Source organism: Gordionus sp. m RMFG-2023, chromosome 3 (genome assembly GCF_954871325.1).
Source record: "Gordionus sp. m RMFG-2023 chromosome 3, tfGorSpeb1-WG-v2, whole genome shotgun sequence".
Lineage (NCBI taxonomy): Eukaryota > Metazoa > Nematomorpha > Gordioida > Chordodea > Parachordodidae > Gordionus > Gordionus sp. m RMFG-2023.
Genome location: NC_088777.1, coordinates 35,553,100 through 35,568,139, shown reverse-complemented (window position 1 = coordinate 35,568,139; position 15,040 = coordinate 35,553,100). Strand labels below are relative to the sequence as shown.

The 15,040-nt window shown below is 24.4% G+C and overlaps 3 protein-coding genes and 2 long non-coding RNA genes across 9 annotated transcripts; 2 read left to right on the top strand and 3 right to left on the bottom strand.

The window, feature by feature from the left end:
* Positions 1-2,643: 2,643 nt before the first annotated feature.
* LOC135926400 (uncharacterized) lies at positions 2,644-3,638 on the bottom strand. Of its 5 annotated transcripts, none has more exons than XM_065462264.1 (6): positions 3,371-3,638; positions 3,213-3,290; positions 3,099-3,167; positions 2,993-3,019; positions 2,879-2,947; positions 2,644-2,714 (listed from the first exon to the last, which is right to left on the bottom strand). In XM_065462264.1, the coding sequence occupies exons 1-6, from the start codon at positions 3,444-3,446 to the stop codon at positions 2,653-2,655; spliced, it is 381 nt and encodes a 126-aa protein (XP_065318336.1). In that variant the 5' UTR covers positions 3,447-3,638; the 3' UTR covers positions 2,644-2,652. The 5 variants fall into 5 exon arrangements, 3 of the variants coding, with proteins under 3 accessions (XP_065318336.1, XP_065318338.1, XP_065318337.1); XM_065462266.1 differs by having other exon boundaries at positions 3,099-3,164; XM_065462265.1 differs by having other exon boundaries at positions 2,701-2,838.
* Positions 3,639-4,404: 766 nt separating this feature from the next.
* Positions 4,405-5,054, bottom strand: LOC135926399 (uncharacterized). Its single transcript, XR_010571855.1, has 5 exons — positions 5,004-5,054; positions 4,704-4,760; positions 4,604-4,660; positions 4,505-4,561; positions 4,405-4,461 (listed from the first exon to the last, which is right to left on the bottom strand). It is a non-coding gene; the product is annotated as an uncharacterized LOC135926399 (long non-coding RNA).
* A 384-nt stretch (positions 5,055-5,438) lies between these two features.
* LOC135926930 (uncharacterized) lies at positions 5,439-7,413 on the top strand. The gene is made up of 7 exons (XM_065462862.1): positions 5,439-5,506; positions 5,594-5,668; positions 5,711-5,764; positions 5,806-5,886; positions 5,930-6,739; positions 6,781-7,045; positions 7,131-7,413. The coding sequence occupies exons 5-7, from the start codon at positions 6,094-6,096 to the stop codon at positions 7,411-7,413; spliced, it is 1,194 nt and encodes a 397-aa protein (XP_065318934.1). The 5' UTR covers positions 5,439-5,506; positions 5,594-5,668; positions 5,711-5,764; positions 5,806-5,886; positions 5,930-6,093.
* Positions 7,414-8,879: 1,466 nt separating this feature from the next.
* LOC135927310 (uncharacterized) lies at positions 8,880-9,193 on the top strand. Its single transcript, XR_010572035.1, has 2 exons — positions 8,880-9,022; positions 9,060-9,193. It is a non-coding gene; the product is annotated as an uncharacterized LOC135927310 (long non-coding RNA).
* Positions 9,194-9,589: 396 nt separating this feature from the next.
* On the bottom strand, positions 9,590-11,166 carry LOC135926211 (jerky protein homolog-like). The gene is made up of 3 exons (XM_065461980.1): positions 10,831-11,166; positions 9,856-10,790; positions 9,590-9,814 (listed from the first exon to the last, which is right to left on the bottom strand). The coding sequence occupies exons 2-3, from the start codon at positions 10,580-10,582 to the stop codon at positions 9,711-9,713; spliced, it is 831 nt and encodes a 276-aa protein (XP_065318052.1). The 5' UTR covers positions 10,583-10,790; positions 10,831-11,166; the 3' UTR covers positions 9,590-9,710.
* Between the last annotated feature and the right edge of the window lie 3,874 nt (positions 11,167-15,040).

Genomic DNA, 15,040 nt, shown 5'->3' with positions numbered 1-15,040 from the left:
ACCTTTTCCTTTTATGTTTGAAACTTTTCCTTTTTTGATTGGGACTTTTCCTTTTTTGAATGGGAAACCCTGTATCAAATATGAGAGAAAAAAAATTGAGAAAAGATATAGTAAGAAAAATAAATTGAGAAAAGGTACAAATAAAGTAAAGAAATCGCAAAAAGTTAGAAATAAAATAAGAAGGAATGACAAAAATAAATAAAAATTTAAGAAAAATTGAAAAATTTATAATTTTTTTTAAAAAATTTTTAAAAAATTACGATTTTCCTTTTTTGAATGGAAATTTTCCTTTTTTGATTGACACTTTTCCTTTCCTTTTGGGAATTTTCTTTTTTGGATTGACACTTTTCCTTTTTTGTTTAACACTTTTCCTTTTTTGATTGAACTTTTCTTTTTTTGTTTGACACTTTTCCTTTTTTGATCGGACTTTTTCCTTTCTTTTTGGGAATTTTCCTTTTTTGATTGACACTTTTCCTTTTTTGTTAAGACCTTTTCCTTTATTGATTAAACCTTTTCCTTTCGTGATTAACCCTTTTCCTTTTTTTGATTGAACCTTTTCCTTTTTTAATTTCCTTTTTTGAATGGGAAACCCTGTAATTCGAAAGCAAGTTATATATTATATTGTAGAATATAATTGAAATCACCTAGTTGATTAATTGCAATGTAATATAATATAAATTTTATTGGGAATAGCAAATATTAAAATTAGGCCCCTAAGTACGAAGGGAGTTTAATATAAAAAATTGAACCTCTCCACCTGAGATTTTATTGATATTTGGATCTTATTCCCGCTATAGAAGTCGCAGCTAGCTATAACTGGGATAAAAAGACAATCACGAGGTACCTCAGTTTGTGACCAGCTGTAAAATGGGTTCTACTTAGGGTTGGAGGGAAAAATATTAAGCAGTTAAAATCCCAAGATAAAAGTTTTTCGTACTCCCAAGACAGTTTCATTTTGCAAATATGACTAATTTAACTATTATTTTAAAAAAAGAGTGATTTTGAGAAAAGATACTAATATTGCAAAAAGTCACTGACTGCAAAAGATCACGATATTTGAAAAGGTACAAAAAAGCGATAAATTTTGATATTAAGTTTTATAACTATTTTAAGATCCTATATTTTTCCTTCTGGCATGAAGCCAGTTTTGACATATATTGCAAGTAACTTTACAGTCTACCAAATGTGAACGCCTTTATTTAACAGCAATAAATGGTGTCATATAAATTATTTTATTTTTTTATTCAACACGCTTGTTTTTTTTTCTTTAACAAACAAATATTAAAAAAAAGTTGTTTATTATTTTTTTTAATAAATTTTTTTTTACGTATTTTAATAAATTTTTTTACGTATTTTTTTTATCTAATGGAAAAAATAGTAATTTTAAAATTGATGCTTATTTAATATATTTTTATTTAATAGAAATTAAGATATAATTTAGAACTAAAAGATTTTTCTACTTTAAAATAGTTTGTGAGTAATTATGAGAAGAATACCTTATAAAATTATTATATTTAAAACATTTATATTCCAATTGTTAATTTTTTATAGATGTTGAGGAATTTAACAATATTCCCAAACAATAGGGTCAATTAATGGGATTAATTGAATGTCTTATTTAATCATGTATTAGGTTTTTATTATAATCTTTTGATACTATTAAAAATGTAATATTTCATTATATAAATTAACCTTCATGCAATTTTGTCATATAATGTTAATAAAGTAAAACAACCTATATATCCTGGTACACCAGACTTGTTATGCTTTTCATATTTATATAGATGCATGGCCTAAGCTTAATGTTCTAAGATTTATAAATACAATTTTTTATTTTAATCGTAAGGTGAATGTAATATCAAAATTTACTAAATAATATTTATTCAGTTTGATATTTTATGTATAAAAGTAAAATATTTTTGTTAGCTTATTAAGACATGGTGACAGAATTCTTAATCAAATCCCAAATATGCTATTATTTTTTTACATAACATAAAAATAAATTGGCTGAAAGATACTAAAATAAATTGCAAGGGACTTGTGAAAAACATGAACATCAATGTCTACAGCTTATTCTTATGTCATTGAAAATTTAGGAAAGGCTTCAAATTTTGATCTATTCAATAAATTGTTTCAAATAATTCTTAATATTATAACTTTGCTAATTATGTTACTCCTAATATTTATATTTATAGGATTTTCACAATCTGTTTTATACTTTGTTTAAATCATTCAAACCTAAAAATTTACTTTATTTTAATATTTATTATATTGTGTAATTCTTATAATATTTTTAATGGTGATCAGGCATTGCAAAAAACTATTCTATGAATCCTCCTATGAATATATCTTAAACAATATAATTTAACATAAAGAATTATTTTTATTGTTTTTTTTGTCGAAAATATTGAATGTTTGTTATTTATAACACAAGAATCTATTTTATATTTTTTATTCTATATTTTAGAAATATATTGAAAATATATATATAGAAATAAAATTTGTAAGAATACAATAATATATTATAATTCTATATATATATAATTAAAATTATGTATTATAAAATACAATAATATATTATAATTGTAAATATATATACAGAAATAAAATTTGATATATTAGAATACAATATAAATTATAAATTGCTTTTTATTAGGTTTTTGAAATCTTGATTGTATTGTTTTCTGGAAGCTCTATTAGATTGTATTTGGTTCCTATATATTTTTAAATTTAATATAAACATTCTAAATATATAATTATTTGTTTTATTTATGGTTTCCTAAAAAAATTTTGAAAGATTTTGAAGAGAATATCCAGTGTAGTCTAAAGTTTTGGTTGCTATAATTTTTGTTATATAAAATAAAGGAAAAATGTTTACTATTTGGTAGCTTAATTTGAGTGCCTAATATATTTTTTGAAATATTTTGAGATGAAGAGAATTCGAATGCTATTTTTATTTTATATTTTATAAAAATTAAAACACAAAATATACTAGCTGGAATAGTTTTTGACTGAGGGCCTAAATTTTTTGGTATATTTTGAAAATGATATTGGGAATATAAGTTTGTTGCTATTTTTTTGTTGAGTAAAATGTTTACTCTCTGGTATCTTAACTTGAGTGCCAAACATATTTTTTGAAATAATTTGAGATGAAGATAATTTGACTGCTAATGTATTTTAATAAACAATAAACATTTAATTTTTAGTGATACCATATAGTTGAGTGTTTTCTGTATTGGAATGTGGTAGGTTAATCGTTTCAGTCATATTTTGATTAGCTTGGGAAAAATCTTTTTTAAAATACATGTATATTATAATATCATTTTCAAAAATTGCTAACTGTGAAATATATATAATTTTTAAATAATACTCTTTTTTTGCATTTTTTTAGGCCTTTTTTGTATTGATCCTCGTTTGTATTTTATGGGCATTTTAATATTTTTCATTATATTCTTATCCCATTCATGTAAAACTAATGAATTTTTATCTGAAATTAATCCTTTTTGAGAAGAATAATGAGCTGATGATTATTCTTCTTAATTACTCACAACCTGTTTTAAAGTAGAAAAATCTTTTAGTTCTAAATTATATCTTAATTTCTATTAAATAAAAATATATTAAATAAGCATCAATTTTAAAATTACCATTTTTGGGATCGGTTCTAAATCGCTAAACGAAAAATCGCTAAAAAATGGGATGTTCCCAATTTTGTTACCAGTGAAAATCCCAAAGATGGCTACTAGTGTTTTATTTAAAAAATGAAGATTCAAACCGTAGCAGAAAACATAAATAATTTACTTAAGCTTAGGAAATTAGATATTAAAGTATGTATAATTTATAGATATGAAAATTTTATTTACATTTAAATTTTTTTACTTGTAAACCAATTCAAAGTAAAACTTAATTGTAATTATATATTATTATATTTTAGATGTTTCACCTTTAAATATTTGAGATACATCTATTTAATTTATAGTTATTTAATATGATTTATAATTTTTAACTTGTATTTGAGAGGGTCAAGGATTCTCCATGAGATTAAGAAGATATTTGAGATACATCTATTTAATTTATAGTTAATTCATATGATTTATAATTTTTAACTTGGATTTGAGAGGGTCAAGGATTCTCCATGAGATTGAGAAGATATTTGAGATACATCTATTTAATTTATAATTAATTAATATGATTTATAATTTTTAACTTGGATTTGAGAGGGTCAAGGATTCTCCATGAGATTGAGAAAATATTTGAGATACATCTATTTAATTTATAATTAATTAATATGATTTATAATTTTTAACTTGGATTTGAGAGGGTCAAGGATTCTCCATGAGATTGAGAAGATATTTGAGATACATCTATTTAATTTATAGTTAATTAATATTATTTATAATTTTTAACTTGGATTTGAGAGGATCAAGGATTGTCCATGAGATTGAGAAGATATTTGAGATACATCTATTTAATTTATAGTTAATTAATATTATTTATAATTTTTAACTTGGATTTGAGAGGTTCAAGGATTCTCCATGAGATTAAGAAGATATTTGAGATACATCTATTAATTTATAGTTAATTAATAATATTTATAATTTTTAACTTGGATTTGAGAGGATCAAGGATTATCCATGAGATTGAGAAGATATTTGAAATACATCTATTTAATTTATAGTTAATTAATATTATTTATAATTTTTAACTTGGATTTGAGAGGGTCAAGGATTCTCCATGAGATTGAGAAGATATTTGAGATACATCTATTTAATTTATAGTTAATTAATATGATTTATAATTTTTAACTTGGATTTGAGAGGGTCAAGGATTCTCCATGAGATTGAGAAGATATTTGAGATACATCTATTTAATTTATAGTTAATTAATATTATTTATAATTTTTAACTTGGATTTGATAGGGTCAAGGATTCTCCATGAGATTGAGAAGATATTTGAGATACATCTATTTAATTTATAGTTAATTAATATTATTTATAATTTTTAACTTGGATTTGATAGGGTCAAGGATTCTCCATGAGATTGAGAAGATATTTGAGATACATCTATTTAATTTATAGTTAATTAATATTATTTATAATTTTTAACTTGGATTTGAGAGGTTCAAGGATTCTCCATGAGATTAAGAAGATATTTGAGATACATCTATTAATTTATAGTTAATTAATAATATTTATAATTTTTAACTTGGATTTGAGAGGGCCAAGTATTCTCCATGAGATTGAGAAGATGTTTGATTACATCTATATGATTTTGAGTTTATTAGACACTTGTAAACCAATTCAAAGTAAAACTTAATTGTAATTATATATTATTATATTTTAGATGCTTCACCTTTATCATCAAACATTATCTTAGAACAACTGAGATCAAATTTTCAAGGTAAAAATATTTTATTACATAATTATAAAACAATAAACTCAAAATCATTTAGATGTATCTCAAATATCTTCTCAATCTCATGGAGAATCCTTGACCCTCTCAAATCCAAGTTAAAAATTATAAATCTTAAATAAATATTATAATTTTAGGTACAACATATTATATAACCATTATCTAAACACAAATTTTAAAATAGGTTATACTCAAAGTCATTCAGCTTACTCATCCCCTCTTTGCTCATATATCCCCCCATATATTCCTGATTTTCAAAGTAACATTTTTATAACAAATCAATTTAATCTATAAAATATAGATGCTCCCAACATATCAAATGATTTCTATACATCTCTTAATTCAGAAATAGAAAGTAATAATTCTTAATGAAAATATATATCACTATATATATAGGCAATTATTTTTTAGAAAATATGGATAATTATGGATTTGCAGAATCTCTAATAGATTTTAATGAAAATATACATATTTTTGGTAAATTTCTATATAAACATGTAAAAATTTTCTTATATTTTAGAGGAACCAACATTTATCGATAGCCAAAAGGGCAAATCATTGCTCTTTTTTTAAAATTTTCTTTACCGTTATAACGGTACATACAGGAATACAATTTACTACCGTTGTCTAAAAGCTGATTGTAAAGTGACGTGTAAATATATTCAAGGATACACAATATCCAAAATGCATGAACATCAAAATCATGCTATACTTTTTCACAAATTAAAAACTTTGCAAACAGTAAAAGCAACGGTACAACAAAATCCTTTAGATACAAGGATGAATATCTATCTAAAGGCATTAAACCAACAATGCTCTGAAGATCCAGATATAATCAATTATCCAGGAGCCTTACCACCTTTTATTTCCTTTAAAAATACGATTAACCGTATTTTAAAACAAACCAGGCCAAATATTCCCATTAGCAATGATACAATTGTATTGACCACTGAATTGATAACAACATTCAGTGGTGATAGCTTCTTAATAAAAAACAATAATAACAAACTTATTGTATTTGGTTTTGTCATGTTAGTCAGTTTATCTTCCTATACAAAATTCATTTATATGGATGGGACTTTTTACACATGTCCACGTTTTTTTAGCCAATTATATACTATACATATCATGTATAATCAAACGATGATCCCTATCATATATGCACTTCTTCCAGATAAGAGGAAGGAGTCATATATTGAGCTATTTCAAATAATCGTGGAATATGGGACATTGAATGGTATCCAGTTTTCACCAGACATGGCACAAACCGACTATGAAGCAGGAGCGATATCTGCTCTACAATTTGTATTTCCCAATATTTTAGTAAAGGGTAAAGTTTAAATTATATAGAGTTGTATAATTTATTTTTAGGCTGCTTCTTCCACTTTACGCAGGCCATTTGGCGTAAAGTTCAGCATTTAGGTTTAGTCAAGCAGTATAAAGAAGAGACTGCTGTATACACTATTGTTCGAAGGATGAGTGTATTACCTTTATGCAAGAGAGAGGACATTCAAGTGGTCTGTGATTCTTGTGTAGATCTAGCAGCCAATGACCCGTTAATATTAAGTTTCTTAATATATATGGATACTACCTGGATAAATTCTGATGCAATCTTTCCTCATCAAATTTGGACCAGGTAATTATTTCATTTTTATTAATTCCTCACAATTCATATAAAATTTTATAATATTTTTAACATTTAATACATTGTTTGGTGTTAGGTATAAGATTCAAGGTCCTCGCAGTAATAATCATCTCGAAGGATATCACCATTCCCTCAAGCGAATGGCAAAAAATGCTCATCCGGACATATATTCATTAATTCGCGTTTTAAAAGATAACCAACGCCTGACAGAACTTAAAGTTATACAAATCAATAACGGGGAAATAGTTACGGAGAAAAATAAAAAATATGTGATGATTAATAAAAAAATTGTAAACTTAACAGCATTATATGATATTACTTCTAATTTATTTTTTTTATTGATAAAGTGTCTGATTTAATAAAATCATAATAAATATATATTATTAAATTTAAAATAGTTGTAGATATATTGTTAATAAAAAATTTAATATAAAATTGATAAAAAAGACCAATATACTTGGTGTTTCGATTGAAATGATACTTTATTTTACTTATTCATAACTTAGTAAATTTTTTGTTTACATGACAAGATTTTCACTGGATGTAGATATCTATCATAAATCTATATACAGCGTCTACATGAGCGGGAGGGGTAGGAACAGTTTGCATCCATTTTTTGAGGGGGTGGGTGGTAAGCTGCTTTAATAAGGGTAGGATAAAAAATTTTTGGGGTTGTCTATTAAATCTTGAGATGAAATAAGACAAAATTTATTGCTGTAAAAATTAATACTTTTATTATGGAATTATTATAATACAATTCATCGACCAAATCTATATATTGCAAACAATCATACACATTGTTTTCCAAATAAACTATCCTTTTAAATGTAATTTAAGGTTTAGATATTTCAGCAAGCTCATAATGCCATAATAATTAATTCATTGTAAATTATGGGAGTTTTAATTGAATTTATTATCTAAAAAATAAATTCTTTATACTCACAAAATATCGATAGATGGTAGTAGAGATAGATTAATTTAAGTTATCCTTTATAAATTCTTTGAAAAGAGTATCAATAAATTAAATAGGTAAAAATAATAATAAAAAGACACCGCCGCCAGGCGGCGGTAATTTTTTAGAAGGTTAGGCAAAGGTTTTTGAAGGGGGCTGGAATCCAATGAAAATCCTGACATGTAGACGCTGTCTATATACCCCCTCCCCCTAAAAAAAATTCGCAAATAAAAGAATACTCCCTCTATAACTTCTCAACTATCATCTCGCTAAATATTATTAATATAAAAAAGTTACTTTTTAAAACATGAGGTAGATATAATTCATCGCATATTATATGTTTAGGATCAAGTTATAATTTAAATTAAAATATAACTTGATCCTAAATATATATAATATGCGATGAATTACATCTATCTCACATAAAGATATTGGTATTTTATATTTGGATTCTGGTCTGTATTTTTAGGAACTGCCTTAAGAATAATTATCAGAATATGATTGTTACCTCTCATGCCCTAGTGATAATTTTCTTTGCCATTATACCTATTTTAATTGGGGGTTTTGGTAATTGATTAATACCTTTACAGTCAAAACCGTTTAATTGCGAAAGCTTGGGACCGAAATATTTAAAAATTTCGCAATTATCCGATTTTTCGCAATTATACGATTAAAATTCAACAATTTATTTATTAAAAATCAGTTTGTGTTTTTTATAAAGATATTTATCATCTATATATATTTTAATCAAATAAGCCATCAAACTTTGCAATAAATACAATTTTTAATTAATGTAACCAACTATATATTTTAATTTGAATAAGTTATGTAACGAATAAAAAAACTAAATTTTAAAAATTTATCTTATTTGTTGAAACATATGATCATAGCTTTTTTTTTCTTCCCACCAATAATCCTATATTTTTATCGTCAAATCATCAAGTTATTATTTTATAAAAAGTATTCAATTAATTTAGATCAATCAAATAATATTAAAATATCTGAAGCACTTGAAAGTAATGTGATATATTTTGATATATATACTTTCTCTAGATCTAGACATGATTATAGACAGAAAGGAACAAAGAAAACAAGACTTAATTATAAAAAGATTGTAATTATTTATGTATTAGCATTATAGTTGTTGATAAATTATTTTTTATTGAATAAAATTATAATTAAATTTGTTTACTTGATTTTATCTCATTTTTTATTTAAGATATGTAAGAATTAAAGCAAAAAAAAGCTTTTATGAAAGATAATAACATTTTTTCCTTTACAATACCCTAATATTTATTTCCATTAATTTTAACTACTTTTGTCATTTTACCTTCATTAAATTTACTGAAATATAATTTTACACAAATATATTATCACTTTTTAAATTCTAATTTATTATTAAAGCCAAATTTTAAAATATTTTGCCTAAAAAACTGGAAACAATAAGATTAATATAAAAGAATTTAAGTTTATTAAGTGTTTTGTTTTCATTCACATGATATTTGATTTAAAATCCTATGCCTATTCAAATCTTATAAATTCTAATATTATAAATGTAAATGTATTAACAGACCATGCTGGAATGAAAGTTTATTAATGCTTTATAACATAAGATTTTATTTGAACTAATTTTATTATACATGTATCACAATTATTATAAAGTAATATAAGATTTAATAAAAATATTTTGTGATAAGAGTTTGGCTAGACTCTGGAGTAAATAATTCTTTTTCCACTATATTCTCTAGCTTTCTTATGATCAGATATCTCTAGGTTCCCTTCGTCATTCTTGGAGCTTTCATAACCTTCTATAAAAAATAAGATTAATTAAAATTTTAAGTAATTAAACCTTCCAACTCTAATCTTATCTGATTACAAATATCCTGATCATCTAAAATTCCATGGCAGCTAGCATCATCATCGTGTAACACATATTCTTCAAATATGGGATCAAATTCATCTTCTTCGTAGTCAGTTAATGCTATTTCATCCTCCGATTCCCAATCAAATGCCATAGACTTATCAAAAAATTTAGCTTCAATAAAACACTTTATGATTGTGGTACTTGTCACCTCACCCCATGCAAATTTTATAAGATAGAGGCTATCATATAGTGTAAATCTTTTATAAAAAGAAATGGTGTCATTTCCTTCCATCAATGTTATCATTTTTCTCATGATACCCTTTCTATAATGACATTTAAAGGATCTAATTGCACCCATGTCCAATGGTTGAATTAATGATGTTGTATTTGCTGGTAAAAAAATTAATTTTATATTGTTAAATGTTAATTTTGTTTTGTGACAAGATGCATTGTCACAAAACAATAAAATTTTCTTCTTTAATGAGGAATCCCATTCTTTAAGAATATCTTCAAAAGTTGAGGTTGTCATCCAGCTGCTTTTATTGGAGTAGTATTTAACTGGTAATTTTTTATTTTTAAAGCACCTAGGGTTTTTAAATTTCCCTACAACATATAACTTTTTATCAGATCCATCCCCATTTATGATAAATAGAACTGTGACCTTTTCCTTGTCTGGTTTGAAGCCCAGTGGTTGAGTTCCACTAAATTCCATTGTGCCCTTTGGTAATGCTCGGTAGTATAGTCCTCATCACAATTGTAAATATTACTCCTTTGATAATCTTTAATCAGAGATGAGAGTGTATTTCTGCTCCATTCATTTGCATTAATAATATCTGCACTCCCCTTTTCATTGCAAACATTATGAAAATTTATATTCTGTCTTTTCCTAAATCTCTGCAACCAGCTGCTAGTAGGAATGCCTATAATTTATATATATATATTATAAAAACTTATAATTACCTTCATTGAATGTTTGGCTAAAAAACATAGCTTTTTCTAACATCACTAGCCCATTTAGACTGCAATTTTTACTTCGCATTTGTGTAAACCAAACCAATAAAGCTGCTTCTGTCTTTGGGTAACAACTCATTCTAACTCTTTTAGTTGTAGGAGGTTTATTCCTTAGAAATTGTGAGCATAGATTTTCTTTATTCGCTATTAAACGGTAGATTGTCGAGACGTGGCAATTGTAATTTGATTCTAATTGTGTTTTTGATGTAGTGTTTAATTTATCAATTATTTCTTTTTTATGCTTCAGGGTTAATGTTTGGAATGATTTTTTTACCATTTTTATATTAATTTCTGGCGTGGTAATGAATGAATGAATGAATGGAAAAAGGTTAAATAAAAAAAATGATGAATAATTTTTTTCGATAAATTTTTTTTATTTTTTCACTTATCCGATTAAATTAACGTTATTGTTATATAAATGGGACCTGAAAAATTTTGCAATTATCCGATATTTCGCAATTAACCGATTCGCAATTATAAATGTAATTTAACATTATACTATAGTAATTATTATCAAAATCGCGGGGTTTTTTCGCATTTAAAAGTTTTTTGCACTTAAGCGATATGCAATTAAACGGTTTTAACTGTAATACTTTCATCTCCTGATATATTTCATCATTAGGGTCCTAATAATATTATATATATATATTAAAATTTATTATAATATCCCCCTTAAAATATATATTTGTTATTAAGTATTGAATATAACTATTGATAAAATTTTTTATTGCCATTTAAAATATTTTTGTAAAACACCTTGTTAATAATATAATTTGTAATTATATACTAAAATTTATTATAATTTCTCCCTTAAGATATATATTTGTATTAAGTATTTTAACTATTGATGAAATTTTTTAATGCTTTTTAAAATAATTAAAAATTTATAAAACGCATACTTAATAATATTATATATATATATTAAAATTTATTATAATATCCCCCTTAAAATATATATATTTGTTATTAAGTATTGAATATAACTATTGATAAAATCTTATTTTGCCATTTAAAATATTTTTGTAAAACGCCTTGTTAATAATATAATTTGTAATTATATACTAAAATTTATTATAATTTCTCTCTTAAGTTATATATTTGTATTAAGTATTTTAACTATTGATGAAATTTTATTGCTATTTAAAACAATTATTAAATTTGTAAAACGCATGTTTAATAATATTATTATGAATTATATATATTAAAATATATTATATTCTCACCCTTAGATTTATATTTGTATTAAGTATTTTATATAACTATTTGTTGTCATTAATATTTATTTTTTTAGTGGTATTTTAATTTTTAGCGATTATTACTTTAGCGATTTAGAACGGGAACCTAGCTTAAACAATACATTTGGTGAACGTCTTTATTTAACAGCAATAAATGGTGTCATATAAAGTTATTTTATTTTTTTATTCAACACGCTTGTTTTACAAACAAATATTTAAAAAAAGTTGTTTATTATTTTTTTTAATAAATTTTTTTTTACGTATTTTTTTTAATAAATTTTTTTACGTATTTTTTTTATCTAAAGGTGCACCTAAAATTTGACCAATGACGTGATAGATAACGTCTGTTTATAGCTGACTGATTGATGATTTAATAAACACCAATCAGGCATATCGTAGGTCCAGAATTTGAGTGTTCTATATGACATTTAAAAAAAATTTTTTAATACTTAATTCTGAACCATATAAGTCAAAACTAATACTCAATGGTTGTACATAGGCGTAGTCAGGAGGGGGGGGCAAGGGGAAATTCCACTTCCCCCTTTAAAAATTTATCATTTTTTGTGAATATCATTTTAAACTAATAAAAAATATTGCCCTTAGTCCTTCCCCCACTTCCTGGCCCCCAAAGATGTATGCATATATCTTGAACAATAATTTGAAAGAATGTAAAAGTCGATATTTTTTTAAACTAAAACAATTCATCATAATTTATACATTTTTGGAAAAAGGCATTTGTATATAAAAAAAAGTAAACCAAAAATGTTTTTTAAGAAATGGAATATAATCCAAAGATAAGTAAGACAAAAGTAAAATGTATTATAATTATTAATAATAGATCCATAAAACTACTAAATAATATAATATATCAAATATAATTTTTTATAAAGTGAGTAATTTTAATTTCTTCATCTTAATAAAAGTAAAATATAATTATAAAACTATTGATAAAATTAAATCATAAATTAAAGCACAATATAACAGTGGAATATTATATGTCGTAGATTTACAGTATATCTAATTTTATCAATTATCATATGACAATTAAATAATTTTTACCAATAGCGAATTATATATTCTACAGAAAACTCTAAAATATTGATAAGGAAATCAGAAAATATTTTTTAACGACATTGTTGGATGAATAATATGAAAATTAATTTTTAATATCATTTTTATTTAAATAAATAGATGGCGTTAAATAATTGAATGCAAATTGTCGTTATATTTATTATCAAGAGCAGATTAGTAAAATTTGTTAAAATATTAACTGTAATATATTCTCTAACTGTCAAATATGTCTATAAAAGTGGAATTTTATTTAGTATTTTGTAACCAATTCTATATAATAGAGGAATATCAACTATATGTCTACTTACTTTTTATAAATAAATTTCTTATACTTGTTTGGAATAAATTATTACCATGCTTTTATATTAATATATATACAAATAATTTATTATATTTTTAACTAATAAATATATATTTCATATTTGTTCCAGGCTTATTATTTTTATTAAAATTAACCTCCTATCCTGTAAAAATATTTTTATGACTATATAGACTAAGGTAACCCGGCCGAAGGCCAGATAAAAGCAGGCCGAAGACCCGCCCAAAATAGGGTATGGAGGCGAAGTCCCCAGAAATTTTTTAATTCCCCCCAACCCCCCTCCCCCCTTAGGCAAATCCTGGCTATGCCTATGGGTTGTATAAGTTTCATAGTGTTTCCCAATGTCATGCCTAAATTTTTGGTGGCCCAGGGCAGAAATTAATTGGGCGCAGAGTTGTTAATCGCTACTTTTAAAAGTAGCGCGCTACCTCTATAGCTATTTGTCAAAAAAATTAGCGCGCTATTAGCTACTATTTTTTAAAAGTAGCTTTGGCTACTTTTAAGCTACTTTTTAAGCTACTTTTTTAAAAAAACATTTAGAAACAAATTTGTTTTATTTTTTGCTTATAATGTTATTGTATAGTAAATATATAAAAATCAACATTTATAAATATTAAAATATAGTTAGTTTTGATTATAAAAAAATTTATGTAATAAAAATAAATATTTATGGTAATTTGTTGCATTTTATAAGTTTTTACTTAGTGTTATGTGTCCAACTATCTGCCGCGGTACATATATATGATCTCTGATAACTCTACTATTAGAGCATCTTTTATCACTAAAGTTATCTTTTATTCATTAATGTCTGTCAACATAAAATTGTTGTACCAGGGGATAGAGTTTTAATCATCATGGTAAATGATCGATTATCAACCAAGGCATAAGCGTAGCCACGGGGAGGCAAGGGGAAATTCCCCCCCCCCCTTCATAAATTTATCACTTTTTGTAAATATCATTTTTAGCTAATAAAAATATCCCCCCTAGTCTTCCCCCTACTCCCTGACCCTCAAATATGTATGCATATATCTAAAATAATAATTTAAAAGAATGTAAAAGTTGATATTTTTTTATAAAACTATTCATCATAATTTATAGATTTTGGGGAAAATAAATTTATAAATATATAAAATGAACCAAAAATGTTTTTTAATAAATGGAATATAAGCCAAAGATAAGTCTTAAGACAGAAGTGAAATGTATTATAATTATTAATAATGGATCCATAAAATTACTAAATAATATAATATATCAAATATAATTTTTTATAAAGTGATTAATTTTAATTTTTTTATCTTAATAAAAGTAAAATATAATTATAAAACTATTGGTAAAATTAAATCATAAATTAAAAAAATATTAAAGCACAATACAAACAGTGGAATATTATATGTCGTAGATTTACAGTATATCTAATTATCAAATGACAATCAAGTAATTTTTACCAATATAGCGAATTATATATTTTACAGAACCTATAAAATATTGATAAGGACATCAGAAAATATCTTTTAAAGACATTGTGGGATGAATA